Source organism: Homalodisca vitripennis, chromosome 4, assembly GCF_021130785.1.
Source record: "Homalodisca vitripennis isolate AUS2020 chromosome 4, UT_GWSS_2.1, whole genome shotgun sequence".
NCBI classification, from domain to species: domain Eukaryota; kingdom Metazoa; phylum Arthropoda; class Insecta; order Hemiptera; family Cicadellidae; genus Homalodisca; species Homalodisca vitripennis.
Window position 1 is genome coordinate 70,318,154 of NC_060210.1, and position 17,269 is coordinate 70,335,422.

Below are 17,269 nucleotides of genomic sequence, written 5' to 3' on the forward strand. Positions count from 1 at the left end.
CTAAAAATAGATTGGGAATATAATATTGTCTATACAAACCTACTCTGAATATATAACTCAATTCTAGCCTAAAATTGAGTGTGAAATATTTACCTAACTCAAACATTCCAACAGGTCCTTATTTCTTCTAAAAATACCTTTTCCTTACCTTGGTCGATAAAAATCCTTAATTTTTTTAATTGGTCTCTAAATGTTTCTATTTTAAGTTTAATGTAAAATTTTCTATAAATAAAGACAAAATTCTTAATTTACATATTCTTATAAAACTGTAATTATGTTAAGTACTATAAATACAAAACAAAAGACCAACAAGGCAAAATGCATCGCCAAACATCATCTGTTAGTTTTAAAATGAAACTGTATCAACCGTCACTACTTTTTATCCTGTATAATATAACTCAATAATATGATAAGTATTAGCATTCATTATATATTAATAACGTACTGGATACTGAACAGTTTGTTTAAAATTATTAGTTTCATGGATTTGTTTGTTACTTAACATATACAATTTGTTTGAAAATTATTGAAGTATAAAACTTAGTTTTATAAACTAATTAAAAATAATATATTAAAGTGTGAGTTATGTTTTTTCAATTTTTACAAGAATTTTGTAAATGTAATAAGTTGAAACCAACTTTCCCAGCAAATGTGTTAGATGAAAAACTATATACGAGGTGTGTTCAAAAAGTATCGCGAATTTTGAATTTTCGCGGGTTACGTATATTCGAATTTCATGACGTTATGTTGATACATATGTCTCTCACTTATGTTGACAATTTCGGCCATTTTGAACGTTAATTGTTGACAGCTGCTTTGCTTGCACGTGTATTGGTTTGTCTTCGATTTTTACCTATTAAAAAAATGGAACAAAGAACCTGTATCAAATTTTGTGTGAAAACAAAATTAAGTGCGCGGATGCATTCCGAATGTTGACTGCGGCATACGGAGAAGCTACTTTGGACAAAAGCAATGTTTATCGGTGGTACAAAATGTTTTCAGAAGGCCGAGAAGATGTGATCGACGAAGAGCGTGCCGGACGCCCAAGCACTTCAACAACAGACGAAAAAATTGATGAAGTGAAGAAAATGGTGTTGGACAATCGTCGAATCACCGTTAGAGAAATTATCGAGGACCTAGGCATATATCAATTGGCTCGTGCCATTCGATTTTAATCGATAATTTGAGCATGAGACGGGTCGCCGCAAAATTCGTACCAAAATTGCTCAATTTCGATCAAAAACAGCATCGCATGAACATTGCTAATGAGATGTTAGAATCTGTCCGCGACAACCCGAATTTGCTCCAGAGGGTCATAACTGGTGACGAATCGTGGGTTTATGGTTGTGACGTGGAAATCAAAGCTCAATCATCTCAATGGAAGCTGCCGCACGAACCAAGACCGAAAAAAGCATGCCAAGTTCGGTTGAATGTATAAGTTTTGCTTACAGTTTTCTTCGATTGCAGGGGCGTGGTGCATCATGAGTTCTTGCCACAAGGTAGAATGGTGAATAAAGAATATTACCTGCAAGTTATGCGCAATTTGCACTAAGCAATCCGCCAGAAACGCCTGAATTTGAGAAAAACAAAAATTGACGATAACGCCCCTGCTCACACATCGCTGCTTGTACGCGACTTCTTGGCCAAAAACAACACACTAATGATACCGCAGCCACCGTATTCCCCAGATCTGGCCCCCTGTGACTTATTCTTGTTCCCGAAACTGAAGAGGCCCATGAAAGGACGACACTATGCCACGGTTGACGAGATAGAGACGGCATCGAAGGAGGAGCTGAACAAGATACAAAAAAATGATTTTTTGAAGTGCTTCGAAGATTGGAAAAAACGTTGGCACAAGTGTATAATATTCCAGAGGGATTACTTTGAAGGGGACAAAATAGATATTCACTAATAAATAAATAATTTTTGAAAATACACAAAATTCGCGATACTTTTTGAACACACCTCGTATGTTTACATATCTAACAACCCATTTTAGTACTTATTTTCTTACCAAGATCCTTATTTTTCACACATCTGGTTCCTATTTTCCACTTATTTTTTCTTCTTGACTCTGTTAATCACTTTCTTGATACATAAAAATACACATTTAACATATATGTGAATTTAAACTTTTTTGTCAATAGCAGAATTTTTTTTTAACTAATTTTTTTATACAATCAGTTTTAGCACCTTGTAATATTAAATGTATGGGTTGATAATATTTTAAGTAGTACAAATCTGCAATATTATGCTATAGTCCCTTTTGGATGGCATTCATATTTTTTTCTACAACCAAAACTGTTTAATTGAATGACTTAATATTCATAATTTCAAAATTCGAAGCTGACAGCCATCGTATTTCATTCAGACTGCTATTGTACTGGTTTGTTGTTGGCCTAGTTTAGTCAGTTCTTTTGTTTATCAATGATTATTGCTATTCAACACATCCTGGTGGCAAACCAGTTCAACTGTGACAAGATTTTGCAAGTATTGCATATTTGGGAGGAACCACTACATCTTGAGTGCAAGATTCATCAAATAATTGCTTACATTAAAATTTAATTTAGTTGAATCCTAATTCTCTTGAACCAATTTATAGTGCATTTTTTGTGATTTACTTAATTAAAAGCAAGAAATTATATAAATGTTTTTCAGGCACTTGATAAAATGTGACTAAACTGATTAGGACACTGAGATTAAAACTCAAGTTCTTTCCAACTGCTAATTACATTTAATTTGTCCTAGAACAACATTTTAAGATTTACATATTATACTTAAAAACTTTGTTTGGCTATATATATATATGTATTTAAAGTTATCTAACTAGCCAAGTCAGGTCATAAAACTCGTAAGTTTTAAATATTTTGACGCTTTGTGTACCAGGTTTTTATTCAAATAGTTATATGAAATATAACAGTAGTTTACTAAACATTTTCTAATTGGTCGCTAACCGATAAAAAAAATACTTACATATGCATTTCAACCAATATTTTGGATATAAATCCATTGATATTGGATTTATTATTATCATAATATGTTTAATCAATTGATTAATATCAAATTTTAAAATAAGTAAACACTTGTGACATTGTGTTTTATGTAGGTTTGGGGGAAGTACTACAACTCCCTCTGCGATAGGAGGGTTGAGTGTAACAGGGTGCCTGGCTGACTTCTCCGTCTACATTTTCCACCCCTACGGAGGCAAAAAAACAGGTACTGACTCACACAGCACAAAAATACTGGATAATTTTAAATAATTAAGGCTATTAGTGTTGAATGTTAATTCATTGTGTAGAGATAGTTTGCCCTGAACATGATATATAAAATGTAATGTGTGTGTTTGTACCATTTGTAGGATATACAACGTACATAGTGTCCTGCACAATATTTAGTGGTTAGTAACAATAGCAATACAAAATTGTTATTGAGAAATTCAACTAATTGAATTTTCTAATGAATATACAGTTTATTTAAAAAATCTTTGAACCACCACCTTTTTGTAACTGATAAAGTTTTTGAAGTGCGGTTTCCGGCATACTTTTTTGCTTGAGTAGCCCTTTAAACCGATGTGCATATCAACCTATGCTTACATTAAAAATATTCTACTGCCTCCTCGTGAACTGTTTCTATAGAAAAATAGCAGGACACTGAATACATCTTAAAGTAGGTGTTTGTGTACATGTGTACAGTAATCGTGAGTAAAGTTTTTTATCTTCATCTGATCTGGTTGAAATAAAATTAAATCATTCTTGATCGTGCACATAAGATCGGTGAAATTTTCGAGTGCCGCCATTTTGGTTTAGATTAACCTTTTGAGGCCTAATTTGTGGCATGATGTTCTACTAATTAAGACCTTTAAAGTGGTATGCACATTGTCCTATGCTTACATTTAAGATTTTCCACCGACTCCTTACGTGCCAACCCCGTGATGTGGTGAAGAGCTACTGTTGCATCAAACGGTTCAATTTCATGCACTATGCCACTGTACAAAGTTTTATGTTTGTACGTTTACAAGTACAGAAGATATTAGACCGTTTCAATACTATTTAGCATCCTGTATGGTGCATGTATATGTGTGTGTGTGTGTTTGTGTTAGTTATATTGTAGTTTACTACCAAGTAACTGACATATTAAGCGTTGACCAGGTCTAAAGGAAACACAGTGGTCACCCTTGGCGGACAGTGAGCGCAAAGATTCGCTCAGTGTCAATGTGGAGTTTGTCAAGTTTCACTTGTCACGTAGCCGCAAGCTGAACATTGACAACAAGAGCTCCAAGTCTACTGGTCCTGACCAGAGCCAAGCAATCATACGTTTCTCAAGTAAGTTACTTATTGACACATTTTGAATGCAGGTATTATAATGATTTTCAGAGAATAATTATATGTAGTTAAAAAAAAATAGTTGTATGTAAGTTAAAATCAGTCAGTTAAAATTATTTTAACTACCGCATTGCAATATAAAAGTACATTTAGGAGGAATACTTTTATGGAATATTTATATACGTAGGAAACAATGAAAAATAAAAGATTTTAGGCTGTAGGTGGATTTTATTAAAACTGGCAGTAAGTAATTGGTGAGATTGGTGGATAGACTTCCTGATGCCATATAGCTTCTCCAGTTCTCATTATCATCTTGTTATACCTACATAAATTTATACAGCTTTCTCAGAGAATCTAGAGTTAAATCCTGAGCTGGAATTTCAAAGAAAGTAGAGAGTTGAGGCTGACATTTGGATTCTCCCCACTCAGCGAACAATAAAGGTATCTGGTTTTCTACTACTCCAGCACATTCATACTCCAGGTTATTCGCTTTTCAATTCAAGAAATCAATGTACTAATGAGGATGAAGATTTATTTAACCTTTGCAATGTGTTGTACATGAAATTAACGATGGTAAAGGCCGAAGATGTACAGTACACAGTTGCGCATTATATGTATAGTGAGGAAAATGGTCAGGAATATCATTGGCCAGCCAGGACTACCTCTGAACTGAATCATAAATAGACCAATCCAATGATCACTACTTTTCTAACATTGAGTCTTGTTTATTACTGATAATTATATAATTTAGTTAATGGAGGTCAAATAAACAGAAATTACATACCTTACACTACATGAATAGCTGGATACCCTTCAAAATTTAAGGCTATGTACCGGCTATAAAACATAATCTGAACCTGAATAAGTTTGAAGCTGTAGAGATAGTAAATTTAAATTCTTTTGAACAGAGCTCAGTTGAATAATATACAGGAATTACTCAATCCAGAAACTGGCTGCCCCACAGTTTTAAGAACATAGATAAAAACTGTGGTTTTAGATAGTGTTCAGCATTCTCATAATGATTTGTAATGTTTTAGCGATAATAGATATTGGGTCTGCCTCGTTTAAGTACGACATGAGGCGGCTGACGGAGATTCTGGCGTTCCCCAAGGCATGGTATCGCCGCAGCATTGTGCGCCGCCTATTCCTGGGAGACTTTACTACCATGGCTGTGTACAGTGAGGAGGATAGCTCTCCCGACCAGGACATCGAAGGGTGAGTTGTCAGTCTTACAGTGGTCATCTGGTGTCACATGTGAGGGAAATGTTCCTCAGGGTTCTGTTCTAATCTAAATTTTTGTTATGTTTTATAGATTTACTTTAATTCATCGAAAAAATGTTAATGTAGGCAAATTATACTTCTTTATTTGTTGAAAGCTCATCATTTGTCTTTTTGGATTCAAAGTAAAGGGCTATGGAGGGATATAATAGCTATTTGTTATTTATTTAATGTATTTTAGTACAATAGTAATGAAACTGAAATTCTAGTGATATTCTTGTAAAAGTAGGAAAATAAAATAAAAATCTGCAAAATTAAGATAATTATTTTAGAGTATTCCTAAAGTTCCTAAGGTCTTTTAAAAAATTAAGTTTTAAGTAAATGTTTTATTAATGTTATTAATTTACTACATCCTTACCTTACTTTTCTACATAATTTCCATCCAATTTAAAATTTTTTTTTGGACCCTTAAAACCCTTTGTACAGAAATTCACTACCAGTTGACAATGGCAGTTTTGGGTTACTTGTCAATTTCAAACCATTTTCAATCAAGCCACTGTTTCCAAAGTCTAATAAGGAGAACCACTAAGTCCAAAAAGAGAAAGTAGCTTCTAGACAAAAGGTCGGGACTCTATTACAGTAGTTGAAAATTCCCAACAAAAATCTTGTTTCTTAAATAAAGTATAAATGTGAGAACGTTCCTTATCGTTAAGATATTATGGCCTTATTATGCCTGGTGATAGTCTTTCAAATGGTTGATTTTGAATTGCATGTTTTAGTTTGATAAGCACTTTGAAATACACATGAGATATGCAAAATGAAATTCCTTTTTTTATTAAATCAACCAAAATAACAAACGGATCTCTGAGCTTGTTTCCAGAGTGACTTGATATTCAGGATGGGTAAATTTGGGCGAGGGGTTGGAGACACCTCCTATAAAGATCTCATGAGCAGGTATAGCAAGCATGTAACGTAGGAAGAAGGGTACGTCAGCTATCCAGTCAAAGTGGACTGGGGACCCTCTCCAACAATCATTCTCTGCAGTAGACTAGACCTATTTATCCACCCTTCTACCTCAATATCTTTATATTTGCAATTAGTACCACTCCTGGACATCCATAGGGTTGCCCAGATATGTGAAACATCAGTTTTTGTATGTTTAACTAATTGGTATAAACTATCCAAAATTGAACCCTTCAGACACATCCCTCAGGTGTTAATTGAGCTTGCAACAGTCTGAAAAAGCCTATTGAACTTCTTAACTATTGAAAGTCTGATATGCTTCTCAGGTTCCTTTACGTTCAAAGTTCCTGAGTACTTTTTTGGCTTGTCTTAGCTTCAGATTTCTATTCCGAGTGTATTTTCTTCGGTTATCTTTCCTTTCCCTGAGTTTACTTGTATAGGAAGTATTATTTTATCTGCATCCTGGTTCAGGTCTTAATAGATGTGTGGAAGTTAATTGGTGAGTTCCTAATTTCTGAGACTGTTGCTTGTCCATAGGAGAAAATAGTTATTGTTTGTGACTTCATTGATTATTTTTGAATAGTAACATTTAACTATTTTGTCAAACTGTAATTCAGATGTGTTAACATAAAACAATTTCTGTTAAGTTATTATATCTAAGTTATTCATTTTACATAAATAATCTACTGCATGCAATGAACCAAAATTTTATTTTTCCAGTGAAATAAGTGAAAGCAGTCCGATGCTGGGTCCTAACAGAGACAAGTTGAGGCTTAACTTGGAATCGGATCTGGCAAGACAAGCTCGTCTTCGTTCAGGTAGATAATAGACCAGCTTCCTATCTATTTCTTCATCAAGAATTGGTAATATATGGTACAATGGTTAACCCTTTAATACAAAAATTTTTATGGGCTTGCTTACTGCCAACTGGGAGTTAGTCAGCCCACTGTCAGTAAAAACTGTGAGTGCGCTTCCCAGTCATTCTTATTTGCCATTTTTGCAGATATATTTTGTTAATACAGCAAAAAATGTATTGTCTTGAAATAAGATAACAAAACTTCTCATCCCACCATCAGAAATTTTTATTACGTGATGATTGTATCTATTATGCACTGTAATGTTTATTTATCATTTTTAAGAATTTAATTCAGTAATTTAATGCATTGAAATTGGTATCAAACTGTGAACAATACTACAGTAATAGTGACAACAATTCATCAGTGTCTAAGTAAAATAAGTGGTAGTATATAAAATATATAATGTACTTACTACTTATAAAAATAAAAAAAGAAGTAGCACATACTTTCAGTTTTATTATTACAAGATTTTTGTGTTGTCAGCAAGTGTATATATATAATACAATTTATACAAATTTAATTAATATATATATATATATATATATATATATATATATATTTATATATTAAATTTGTATAAATGGCAATAGCCTTATGCAATTTCAATAAACATTGAATCGCAAAAAGTACTTGGCGATATTATAAGTACAAAATATTATATATAATATCGCACAAAATACAAAATATTATATTATAAGTACAAAAATCGCCCGGGACGCAAACCTGGCAAGTGAGAGATCCGGGTTCGAGTCCCAGCGGAGCAAGTACTTTTTGTGATTCAATGTTTATTGAAATTAAATAAGGCTATTGCCATTTATAGAAATTTAATATAAATAAGTCATTTGACAGGTATTTGGTCTTCCGATCATATGTTAGTTTGGTTATTTAAACGCATATGTGACAGATATGGCCAAATACAAAATAATTGAATCATATATATATATATATATATATATATATATATATATATATATATTCATTAAATTTGTATAAATTGCAATTGCTGAATTTAATTTCAATAAACATTGAATCGCAAAAAGTACTTGCTCCGCCTGGACTCAAACCCGGACCTCTCACATGCCGGGTGAGTGTGCTACCACTACACCGTAGAGCCCTTACTTTTTATGATTCAATATATTGTACGAGGCAATGATATATTTATTGAAATTATGTGTGCGTGTGTGTGTGTTTACCATAAAACTACTTTTTAAGTGCCTATCTTACTATCTTAAGTTATGTAAAAGCTACAAGGAGCTGCTACACGCAAACCTGGACTCCATCCTAACTCGTGTTTTGACAAGTATCATACTACAAAAAACTACAAAGAGTAAGCCTCAGCCTAAGCATAACTGGAGGGTGATGTGAAATGAAATGAAAATTCCTTTATTTAAACAGGCAAAGTTAGGGCCTCATGGCCCTTTCTTACACTTAACCTGTCTAATCAATAATTATTCACAAATATTAACACTAATCTACCTTACTAAATACATTAAATTAAACATTAATCTAAACACTAAAAAATTATAAATATGATACTTGTAAATAAAAATATAATTATACAATCATAACACAAAATAATATTAAAACTTCCATTTTTGAAATAAATAATATACAGGGTGATTCATGAAGTTCTCCCCCCACATCTACAGCACATTGTACTAGTAAAAATAATGAAAAAATGTTATATAAACATAGGTCCGAAAACGCTTTGTTAGCGAGTTACAGCTAGCGAAAGATTTCGCCTGAATTCCTGGGTAAAGAGTAAAATAAAGCCATACTGAACTTTTGGAAAGGTTAATTAAGTAAGAAATATCGTGGATTCTTATGTATTTTTACCTGATAAAGCTAATAAAATAGGTTTCAGAACTGTACCTGTAGTAGTTTTTGAGGGATTCAGGGTTAAATGCAAGAAATTGGGGCACGAAACAATGCTTTTTTAAGTTTGATGTACAATAACTTTGTTAAATTGGTAATAAATACATAAAATCAACAAACATTAATTGTATAGAATGTAATTCTGAGAAAATTGATATAATCAAAGTCTAAAATAAAACAGAAATAAGTACCAAAAAATCTATTTTATTCAGTATAATACATTACTAGTTTTAAGCAAAATTAATCAGGTTGGGCCAACCGTATGCACCTTTTTATAATAGATGTTCGAAAATGAGGCCATCATTATCAATACATTTTGTAGCACGTTTGTGTATTGCTTTTGTTGCGTTTCTTAATTTTTCAGGACTTCCCTGTATCTGCACAGCCGAATCCATAATACGGGCAATTAATTCATCACGAGAATTCACTTTTGTCTTGTATACAATGTCTTTCATCCATCCCCAGATGCAATAATCCAATGGAGATAGATCTGGTGATCTTGGTGGCCAAGGGTGAGGCCCTCCACGACCAATCCAGTGTCCAGGAAATTGATGATTTAAGTAAGCAGAAACGGCATGTGAAAAGTGGGGAGGTGCTCCGTCATGCTGGAAGTACAAATTTTGTCTGAGATGTAAAGGAACATTCTCTAACAGCTGCGGCAACTCTTCTTGAAGGAAATGCAAATAGAACTCAGCAATTAGGCGTCCAGGTAATATGAAAGGTCCAATCAGCCGATTGTGCAAAAGGCCACACCAGACATTGACGCTAAATCGGTGTTGAAAGTTCTGTTCCACTACCTCATGTGGATTTTCTTCTGCCCATGAGTGTTCATTGTGCAAGTTATTGACACCATCCCGAGTGAATTGTGCCTCATCCGTAAACAAAATACGCTTGTAGAGTTGATTATTAATATTCAAAAAGTTGCAAAACTCCAAGCGAAGCGGACCATCCCCTAGCTGTAGATGTTGAACCTTTTGTTTATGAAACGGATAAAATTTGTTTCGATTAAGTGACCTCCACACCGTTGACTGCGAAACTCCTATCCGCCTAGAAATACGTCGTGTACTTACACCTGGACTGCGATGAACAGCATTAATAACAATATCATCATCAAGTTGGACAGCTCGTTCATAATTGGTTCTAGTACTTGGTAGTGATCCTGTTTCCCGAAGAGTACGAAAAGTTCCTGAAATTGTTTTGGTATCTGGAATCCTCCTTTACCATTATTAGGGTAACGTAGTTCATATTCTTCTACAGCAGCTCTAGCATTACCATTACAGTAACCCAAAATAAAAACCATATCAGCGTATTCCTCTGATGTAAATAAGTAAGGCATTTTTTCGCTGAATAAACAATCGAATTATAACTCACAGAAAAATTGCATTTAATAACACGATTCACAGAACCCGATCTCCTGCTGTAGCTTGCAAAACACCACTAATACACAGTTCTAACGTAACAGTACAGAATACCATTGTTGATCAGCTGTTATTCGTGCGTTACCAACTTAGAAATTAATAAAACAAAAAACTGCATTTCGATGATTAGTAAACAATAATGGGGAAATGTTTGCTTCATTTATTTTCGAACATTTGATGTAATAAACGTAATAAAACATGATATTTTTATTTACAAACAAATTTATTTAACAGTTAATCTTGTTTTCTCAATTTATCTCATCATTAAGGAACAAACATTTTGTTTTTGTTTTATTTTAACTAAATACCGTACGGTATTTCTTTACAGCTAGTAATGTATTATACTGAATAAAATCGATTTTTTGGTACTTATTTCTGTTTTATTTTAGACTTTGATTATATCAATTTTCTCAGAATTACATTATCTACAATTAATGTTTGTTGATTTTATGTATTTATTACCAATTTAACAAAGTTATTGTACATCAAACTTAAAAAAGCATTGTTTCGTGCCCCAATTTCTTGCATTTAACCCTGAATCCCTCAAAAACTACTACAGGTACTAACAGTTCTGAAACCTATTTTATTAGCTTTATCAGGTAAAAATACATAAGAATCCACGATATTTCTTACTTAATTAACCTTTCCAAAAGTTCAGTATGGCTTTATTTTACCCTTTACCCAGGAATTCAGGCGAAATCTTTCGCTAGCTGTAACTCGCTAACGAAGCGTTTTCGGACCTATGTTTATATAACATTTTTTCATTATTTTTACTAGTACAATGTGCTGTAGAAGTGGGGGGAGAACTTCATGAATCACCCTGTATATGCAGTTTTGACTCACTCACACTCCTCACACACAATGCCAGCACCACACCCACAGACCCCTAGGACGGACCCGCCCCGACCAACCGTTCATGGTACAAACGTCTCAGTGCCGCCACAAACCGCCGATCTCCCTCAATGGAAGTGATTTCTGGAGGGAGGGAGTTCCACAGACGACAACCCATCACTTGAAAAGATCTATCAAATACTACAGTCCTGTGTTGGGGCATTCTTAAGGTACGAGAACCAGAGCGAGTGCTTCTTACACTATCATGAGATATAAATTGGAAATAGTTTGAAAAATATTTTGGAAATCCAGATTGTAAAATTGAATGAACTAAATTTAGTATTTTTATTGATCGTTGTTCTTTTAATTTCAAAATATTTCCCTGAATATAGTATGGTGTAATGTGTTGGTCTCGTCTCACATCATAAACGTAACGTAAACAGTAGTTTTCAGTCCTTTGCAGCTTATCACTAAGTGCTACCGTCATGTCATTCATCACAGAGTTGCAGTAATTGAAGTGTGGAAGTACTAGTGATTTTGTCAACAGTAGTTTGATCCGTTCAGGTAGAAATCTTTGTAAGCGTTTCAGTGAGTGGACAGATGCAAAGACTTTTTTACATATATCCCTCACCGCTTCCGTCCAAGTCAAATTCGAGTTAAATGTTAAACCAAGATTTTTCACTGTTTCGTAGTATGGTAGAGTAGTTCCGTTAATAATTAAGGATTCAATAGTGTTTGGGTCCAAAAAGTTCCGTAAACGTGTGTGGCATATAAGTATTGGTTTGGTTTTTGCATGGTTTAGTGTAAGCCCATGGTTTCCACACCATAAAACAATATTTTTAATGTCGTCATTGATCCTGTTGATGCAGTCATTAATGGAGTTAACGTCAAAGTGCAAGTAGATTTGTAGGTCATCAGCGTACATGTGATACCTGCAGTATTTGAGAACTCTGTGAATGTCATTTACATACAGTACAAAGAGTAGGGGACCCAGGATAGAACCCTGAGGCACCCCACAAGTAACACACCCCCAGTCCGAAGTCATGTCAGCAACCTTGACACACTGCCTTCTTTCTGACAGATATGATCTCAGCCAATTAAGAACATGATCAGAAAACCCTACTACCCTTAATTTAGCTAACAGTAACTTATGGTTTACGCTGTCAAAGCTTTAGAAAAATCAAAGAGAGTAAGAATTGTACCCCGTCTATGGTCCATGGCGAGTCGTATGTCATCAGTTACCTTTAGCAGTGCAGTTTCAGTACTGTGGTTTGTGCGAAAACCAGATTGGTAGTCACTTAATATGTTATAGTTAGTCAGATATTCAGTAATTTGACAGTGCACAATTCTCTCAAGGCCTTTAGATAGTGCAGGTAGAATACTTATCGGCCTGTAATCCGAGCATGACACTGGAGCTGAGATCTTGTTGAGGGGGAGGACAAGGGCAGACTTCCATTGAAAAGGGAAAACACAGCTTCTTAATGACGTGTTGAAGATTAAAGTAATAATAGGGAGGACAGCAAAGAGGATATTTTTAATGAGGCGTATTGGAATACCGTCATACCCCACAGCATTGCTGCGGATACGGCATATAGCCCTCAACACGTCACCCTGTATCACTGGCTTAAAAGTAAAGTCAGGATAATTTCGCCTGTGATCAGGTAAGTTATGAAGATAGGTTAAGTAGTCATTCACTTGACCTTGGTCGATAGTTGGACTACAAGAAGTGAAAAAGGTATTTAATTCATTCAATGGGATATGGACCTGATGTGATTCAGGTTGCTTTCCCACCCCAAGGCTTTTAACCTTTCTCCATAAGTCGCTTGACGACTGTTTTCTATTCTCAAAAAGGCTTCGCGTGTATCTCAGTCTGGAATTGCGTAGAAGCTGCTTAACCCTATTCCTAAGTTCACGGTACTGGTCCATAAGTATAAGATCTTGGGAGCGCCTCGCTCTGCTGTACAGACTGTCGCGATGTGCCATCAGACTGAGAATTTCGTTTGTCATCCAGGGCACTGGACGCCTTTTACTAATACGCTTTGTCACTATAGGTGCATGTTTGTCATAAACACCCATGATGGTTTTATTAAAATTATCCACCATATCATCTACAGATTCAAGGTTTTTAAGGTTTTGCCATGAAGTCATCAAAATATCAGACATAAACGCAGCCTCATCCATATTTTTAAAGTCTCTGTATTTTATGAATCTAACCTGAGCCTTAGGTATATTTACAAAATAAACACAATAGATCAGGTCATGCTTTGATATGGCAGGGACTGGAAGTTGCCCATGAAGGACGATATGCTGTGGTTCTGAAACAACCATAAGGTCAAGGAGAGTGTCAGATCCGGCAGTGTGGTGTGTCGGTTCCAGTGGCAGTATTGTCAGATTACAGGAATCGAGAATAGAAGTCAGTTGTCTATAGTCATAGTCGTGATTGTTTTTCAGTAAATCAGTATTGAAGTCGCCCATGATCAATATTCGACTATATCCATGCATAAGTTGCAAGAGAGCATTTTCAAAGTCTGCCAGATGACCAGTCCTGGGCAGGCGATAACACACTCCCAGTAATAGTACATCCGAACCAGACAAGCCAATTTCAATGAAAATGAATTCGGGCCTAGCCGAGTACTCAGATGGAGATAACGCAAGCTGTTTACATCTCAAGCCCTCCCGGACATAAACCGCAACACCTCCACCTGTCTTTCGCAGTCTGTCGTTCCGCTGCAGAGTATATCCGGGAAGGGCCACCTCACTTATGTGAATACTCGGCTTGAGCCACGTTTCCGAAATGCCAATCAGATCAAAATTTTGAGGCCGAAATATTTCTCTGATCTCATCAATATGCCCCCTCAGCGACTGAGCATTAATATGTGCGGCTTTCAAGTGTCTAGGGTAAGGCGCTAAGGAGCTAGATAAGATATCAGCTGTGGAGGGATGAGACGGGGAGGGGAGGGGGACCGGTCGGTCGGTGCGGCGACAGCTGTGCGTACCCGCTATCCTGGGTCCACAGTCCACGGTGGCGCGACACGCCCGCCCCGGCCCGCGGCCGCGGCCCTGACATACCCACACACACTCATCCACTCAATAATGCTCCTAACTATTTTCACCTGAGCCAAAACACAGTTACATGCTGTACGGCTCCTTGTGCGAAAATAAAATAAAATAGGGGTGCAATAATAAAATAATCATAACAATGGAATACAATAATAAAATGCTGTATAAAACTAAAGGTTTATAAATTTATATAATTAATTAAAATATGAATACGAAATAAAAATATACTAACAAAATAAAGAATATTTGTACTGACATAAATGAAAAAGAAAAACAAAAGTTATTTTCCCATGTAGAAGTGTTGATAATGTTTTCTATTTAAAATCATTAATGGTTTATTACATGTTTTTCTTTCTCTATGCTATTCAAAACCGAGTGCAATGTAAAACACAATATAAAGTAATAACACGTAAATTAATATATATACATACAAACATACATACATAATAAAAAAGGAAAAAAAAACTCAAGCCTTACTTTACATATAGAAAACAAAAATCATAATAAATTATAAATAGTTTTTAAATTAAAAAAATGAAATACTTCTAATTCAAGCTACTTTAAATAAATATATTACTTTACGTCCGCCAACCTTGTAGCCTTGCCCCTATGTCCACGGCTGTCCACCCACATCACTCGGCCGTCGCTGGTCCAGCAGCTGCGCAGCCCATGGACTTCGACCGCCCGCCGGTACACCTCTTGGCGCCGCGCCGTCAGGTCCTCGCGCACCACCACGCCGGTCCCCTTCAGTCTCTTCTTGGCGGCGTAGACTACTCGGCGGTCCCGGTGACTCACGAAGCGGACGATTATTGCCCGAGGCCTGGTTCTGCCGTCAGCAGCTGGAGGTTGAGGTCTTCCAACCCTGTGGGAGCGGCTGATTGACGCCTCCGTCATCTCTAGCCCCAGCTTCTCCTGGCAGAGCTTCACAACCAGGGCGTCGGTGTTCTCCCCCTGTTCCTCGGGTACACCGTAGACACGGACGTTGCTCCGCCGGGTGTACTGCTCCAAGTCATCCACCCACTCCGCGTGCGCCACCTCCATCCCCACCATGTCCGTCCTCAGTTTTGTCAGTTCCTCGCTGAGTCGGCTGATCTCTTGATTGGCTTTCAAGAGCGCAGTCTGGACAGCTTCCTCGATCACAACCTTCAGTTTAGCCACAAGGGCGTCAACGGCGCCAGCGTGAGAAAAACATTCCCCCACGCACGCCTCGATGGATTGGTGGGCCGTAGTCGGGGTCTGTTTACCTCCAGGCATCGCTGAAGGTGAGGCGGACGGATCAGATAAGGAGCGCTCCAAACCTTTCTTATCAGTAGACTGTAGAGGCACTCGCTTGACCTTTGATCCTGACCGAAGACCAGGCGGAGACCGGAACATTAATGACTTAAATTAGGGTTTCTCTCTCTACAGTTCCGGCAGCACTTATTGGTTCCGATAAGACGGTAACGTAATCCAACACTGTCACGTACGTATAGTTTTCAAAGCATAAAAACTATTAGAACCCGTCAAACGCGATTAAAAATCCAGGAGCCGACGCACACACATGTTCTAATGCAGGTTCATCCCCACTCTGTGTGTATTTTGTAATTAGGTGTGTACAGTAAACTTTCATTTTGGTCACTTTTAATTTGATTTACAGTTCAATCAGCCATTTTTATAGTAACAACTTATTTATTTTTACTTATATTTATCATACTGATATAGTATTCAGTTTTGAAGTGAAACAAGAACCCAAGTATTTTATGTAGGTCTACTAATGTTTTAAGTAGCCTACTCTGTTCAAAAGAGTACACCACCTAATCCACTTATACAGTTTATTAATATAATTAATTACTAAATATAATGTACTACATATTTTCATAATTAAATACATTACATGATTAGAATACAATATATATACTTTTTTCAAATGACATGTTCCCTAAGCCATGAACTTAATTATGTAGGAATTTAGAACATGACTAATACTCATGATGGTTACTTCCTTACAGTTTTGATTCAGAAAGAAATATAGTAAGTAAAAAACCAAACAAAATTGTATTTTTTCACTTTATTTTAAAAGTAAAAAATAATGTATACAAGTTTTATTTTGTACTACTTAAATTTTTACATTAATAATTTTTCCATTTAATTAATAGTTGTGTTTACTACATAATCAGTCAACATCTTGACCTCTTTGTTAAGGCCTCGTATAATGTTGTTGTTTCAGCTTTTATTAGATATAAAAAAGTTATTGCTTCCACTTAGTTTTTAAGACTTAAGCTCAACATCTTAAAAATATTTCTTTAATTTGTAATAATTGTAATCTTTTCATTAATTAAGTTTACATTGTTTATTTACAGAACAGAACAAAAGAGGATCTAGTTCAGGAAGTCCAAGCCCTACAGAAACAAAGACAAGTTCATCTACTTGGGAAACTTTAGTACTCTTTGCAGTGAACTTTAAAAGACTCAATGTGCACATGAACATGGGAAATGTTATGGGGAATGTTATGTAAGTGCTACTATTTTTACTTTTTTTATTAATAGAATGCCCTAGACAGATTAGAATTCATTGGTTTGGTCATGAGAAATGTTGCCAGTTTTACATTTTTTTGTAATCATAGACATATTGTCCTAGTTGGAACAGCTGTTAATCAGCAGCGATATGGCATCACTGACCAAATGTCACTGGACTTTTGTTGTGGGCTGGTCTAGTAAACAAACATTCATACTCTCAAATATATAAT

At 35.6% G+C, this 17,269-nt stretch overlaps 1 protein-coding gene across 6 annotated transcripts in view; it reads left to right on the forward strand.

Moving 5' to 3' along the window:
- The window catches only part of LOC124359488 (transmembrane protein KIAA1109 homolog), a 227,975-nt gene that overhangs the window by 184,764 nt on the left and 25,942 nt on the right, over positions 1–17,269 (forward strand). For all 6 annotated transcript variants that reach the window (XM_046812256.1, XM_046812252.1, XM_046812254.1 and 3 more), the window contains exons 76-80: positions 3,107–3,216; positions 4,149–4,322; positions 5,360–5,537; positions 7,224–7,321; positions 16,884–17,034. In XM_046812256.1, the coding sequence (XP_046668212.1) occupies positions 3,107–3,216; positions 4,149–4,322; positions 5,360–5,537; positions 7,224–7,321; positions 16,884–17,034 (711 nt within the window). The remainder of the gene's footprint in view (positions 1–3,106; positions 3,217–4,148; positions 4,323–5,359; positions 5,538–7,223; positions 7,322–16,883; positions 17,035–17,269) is intronic.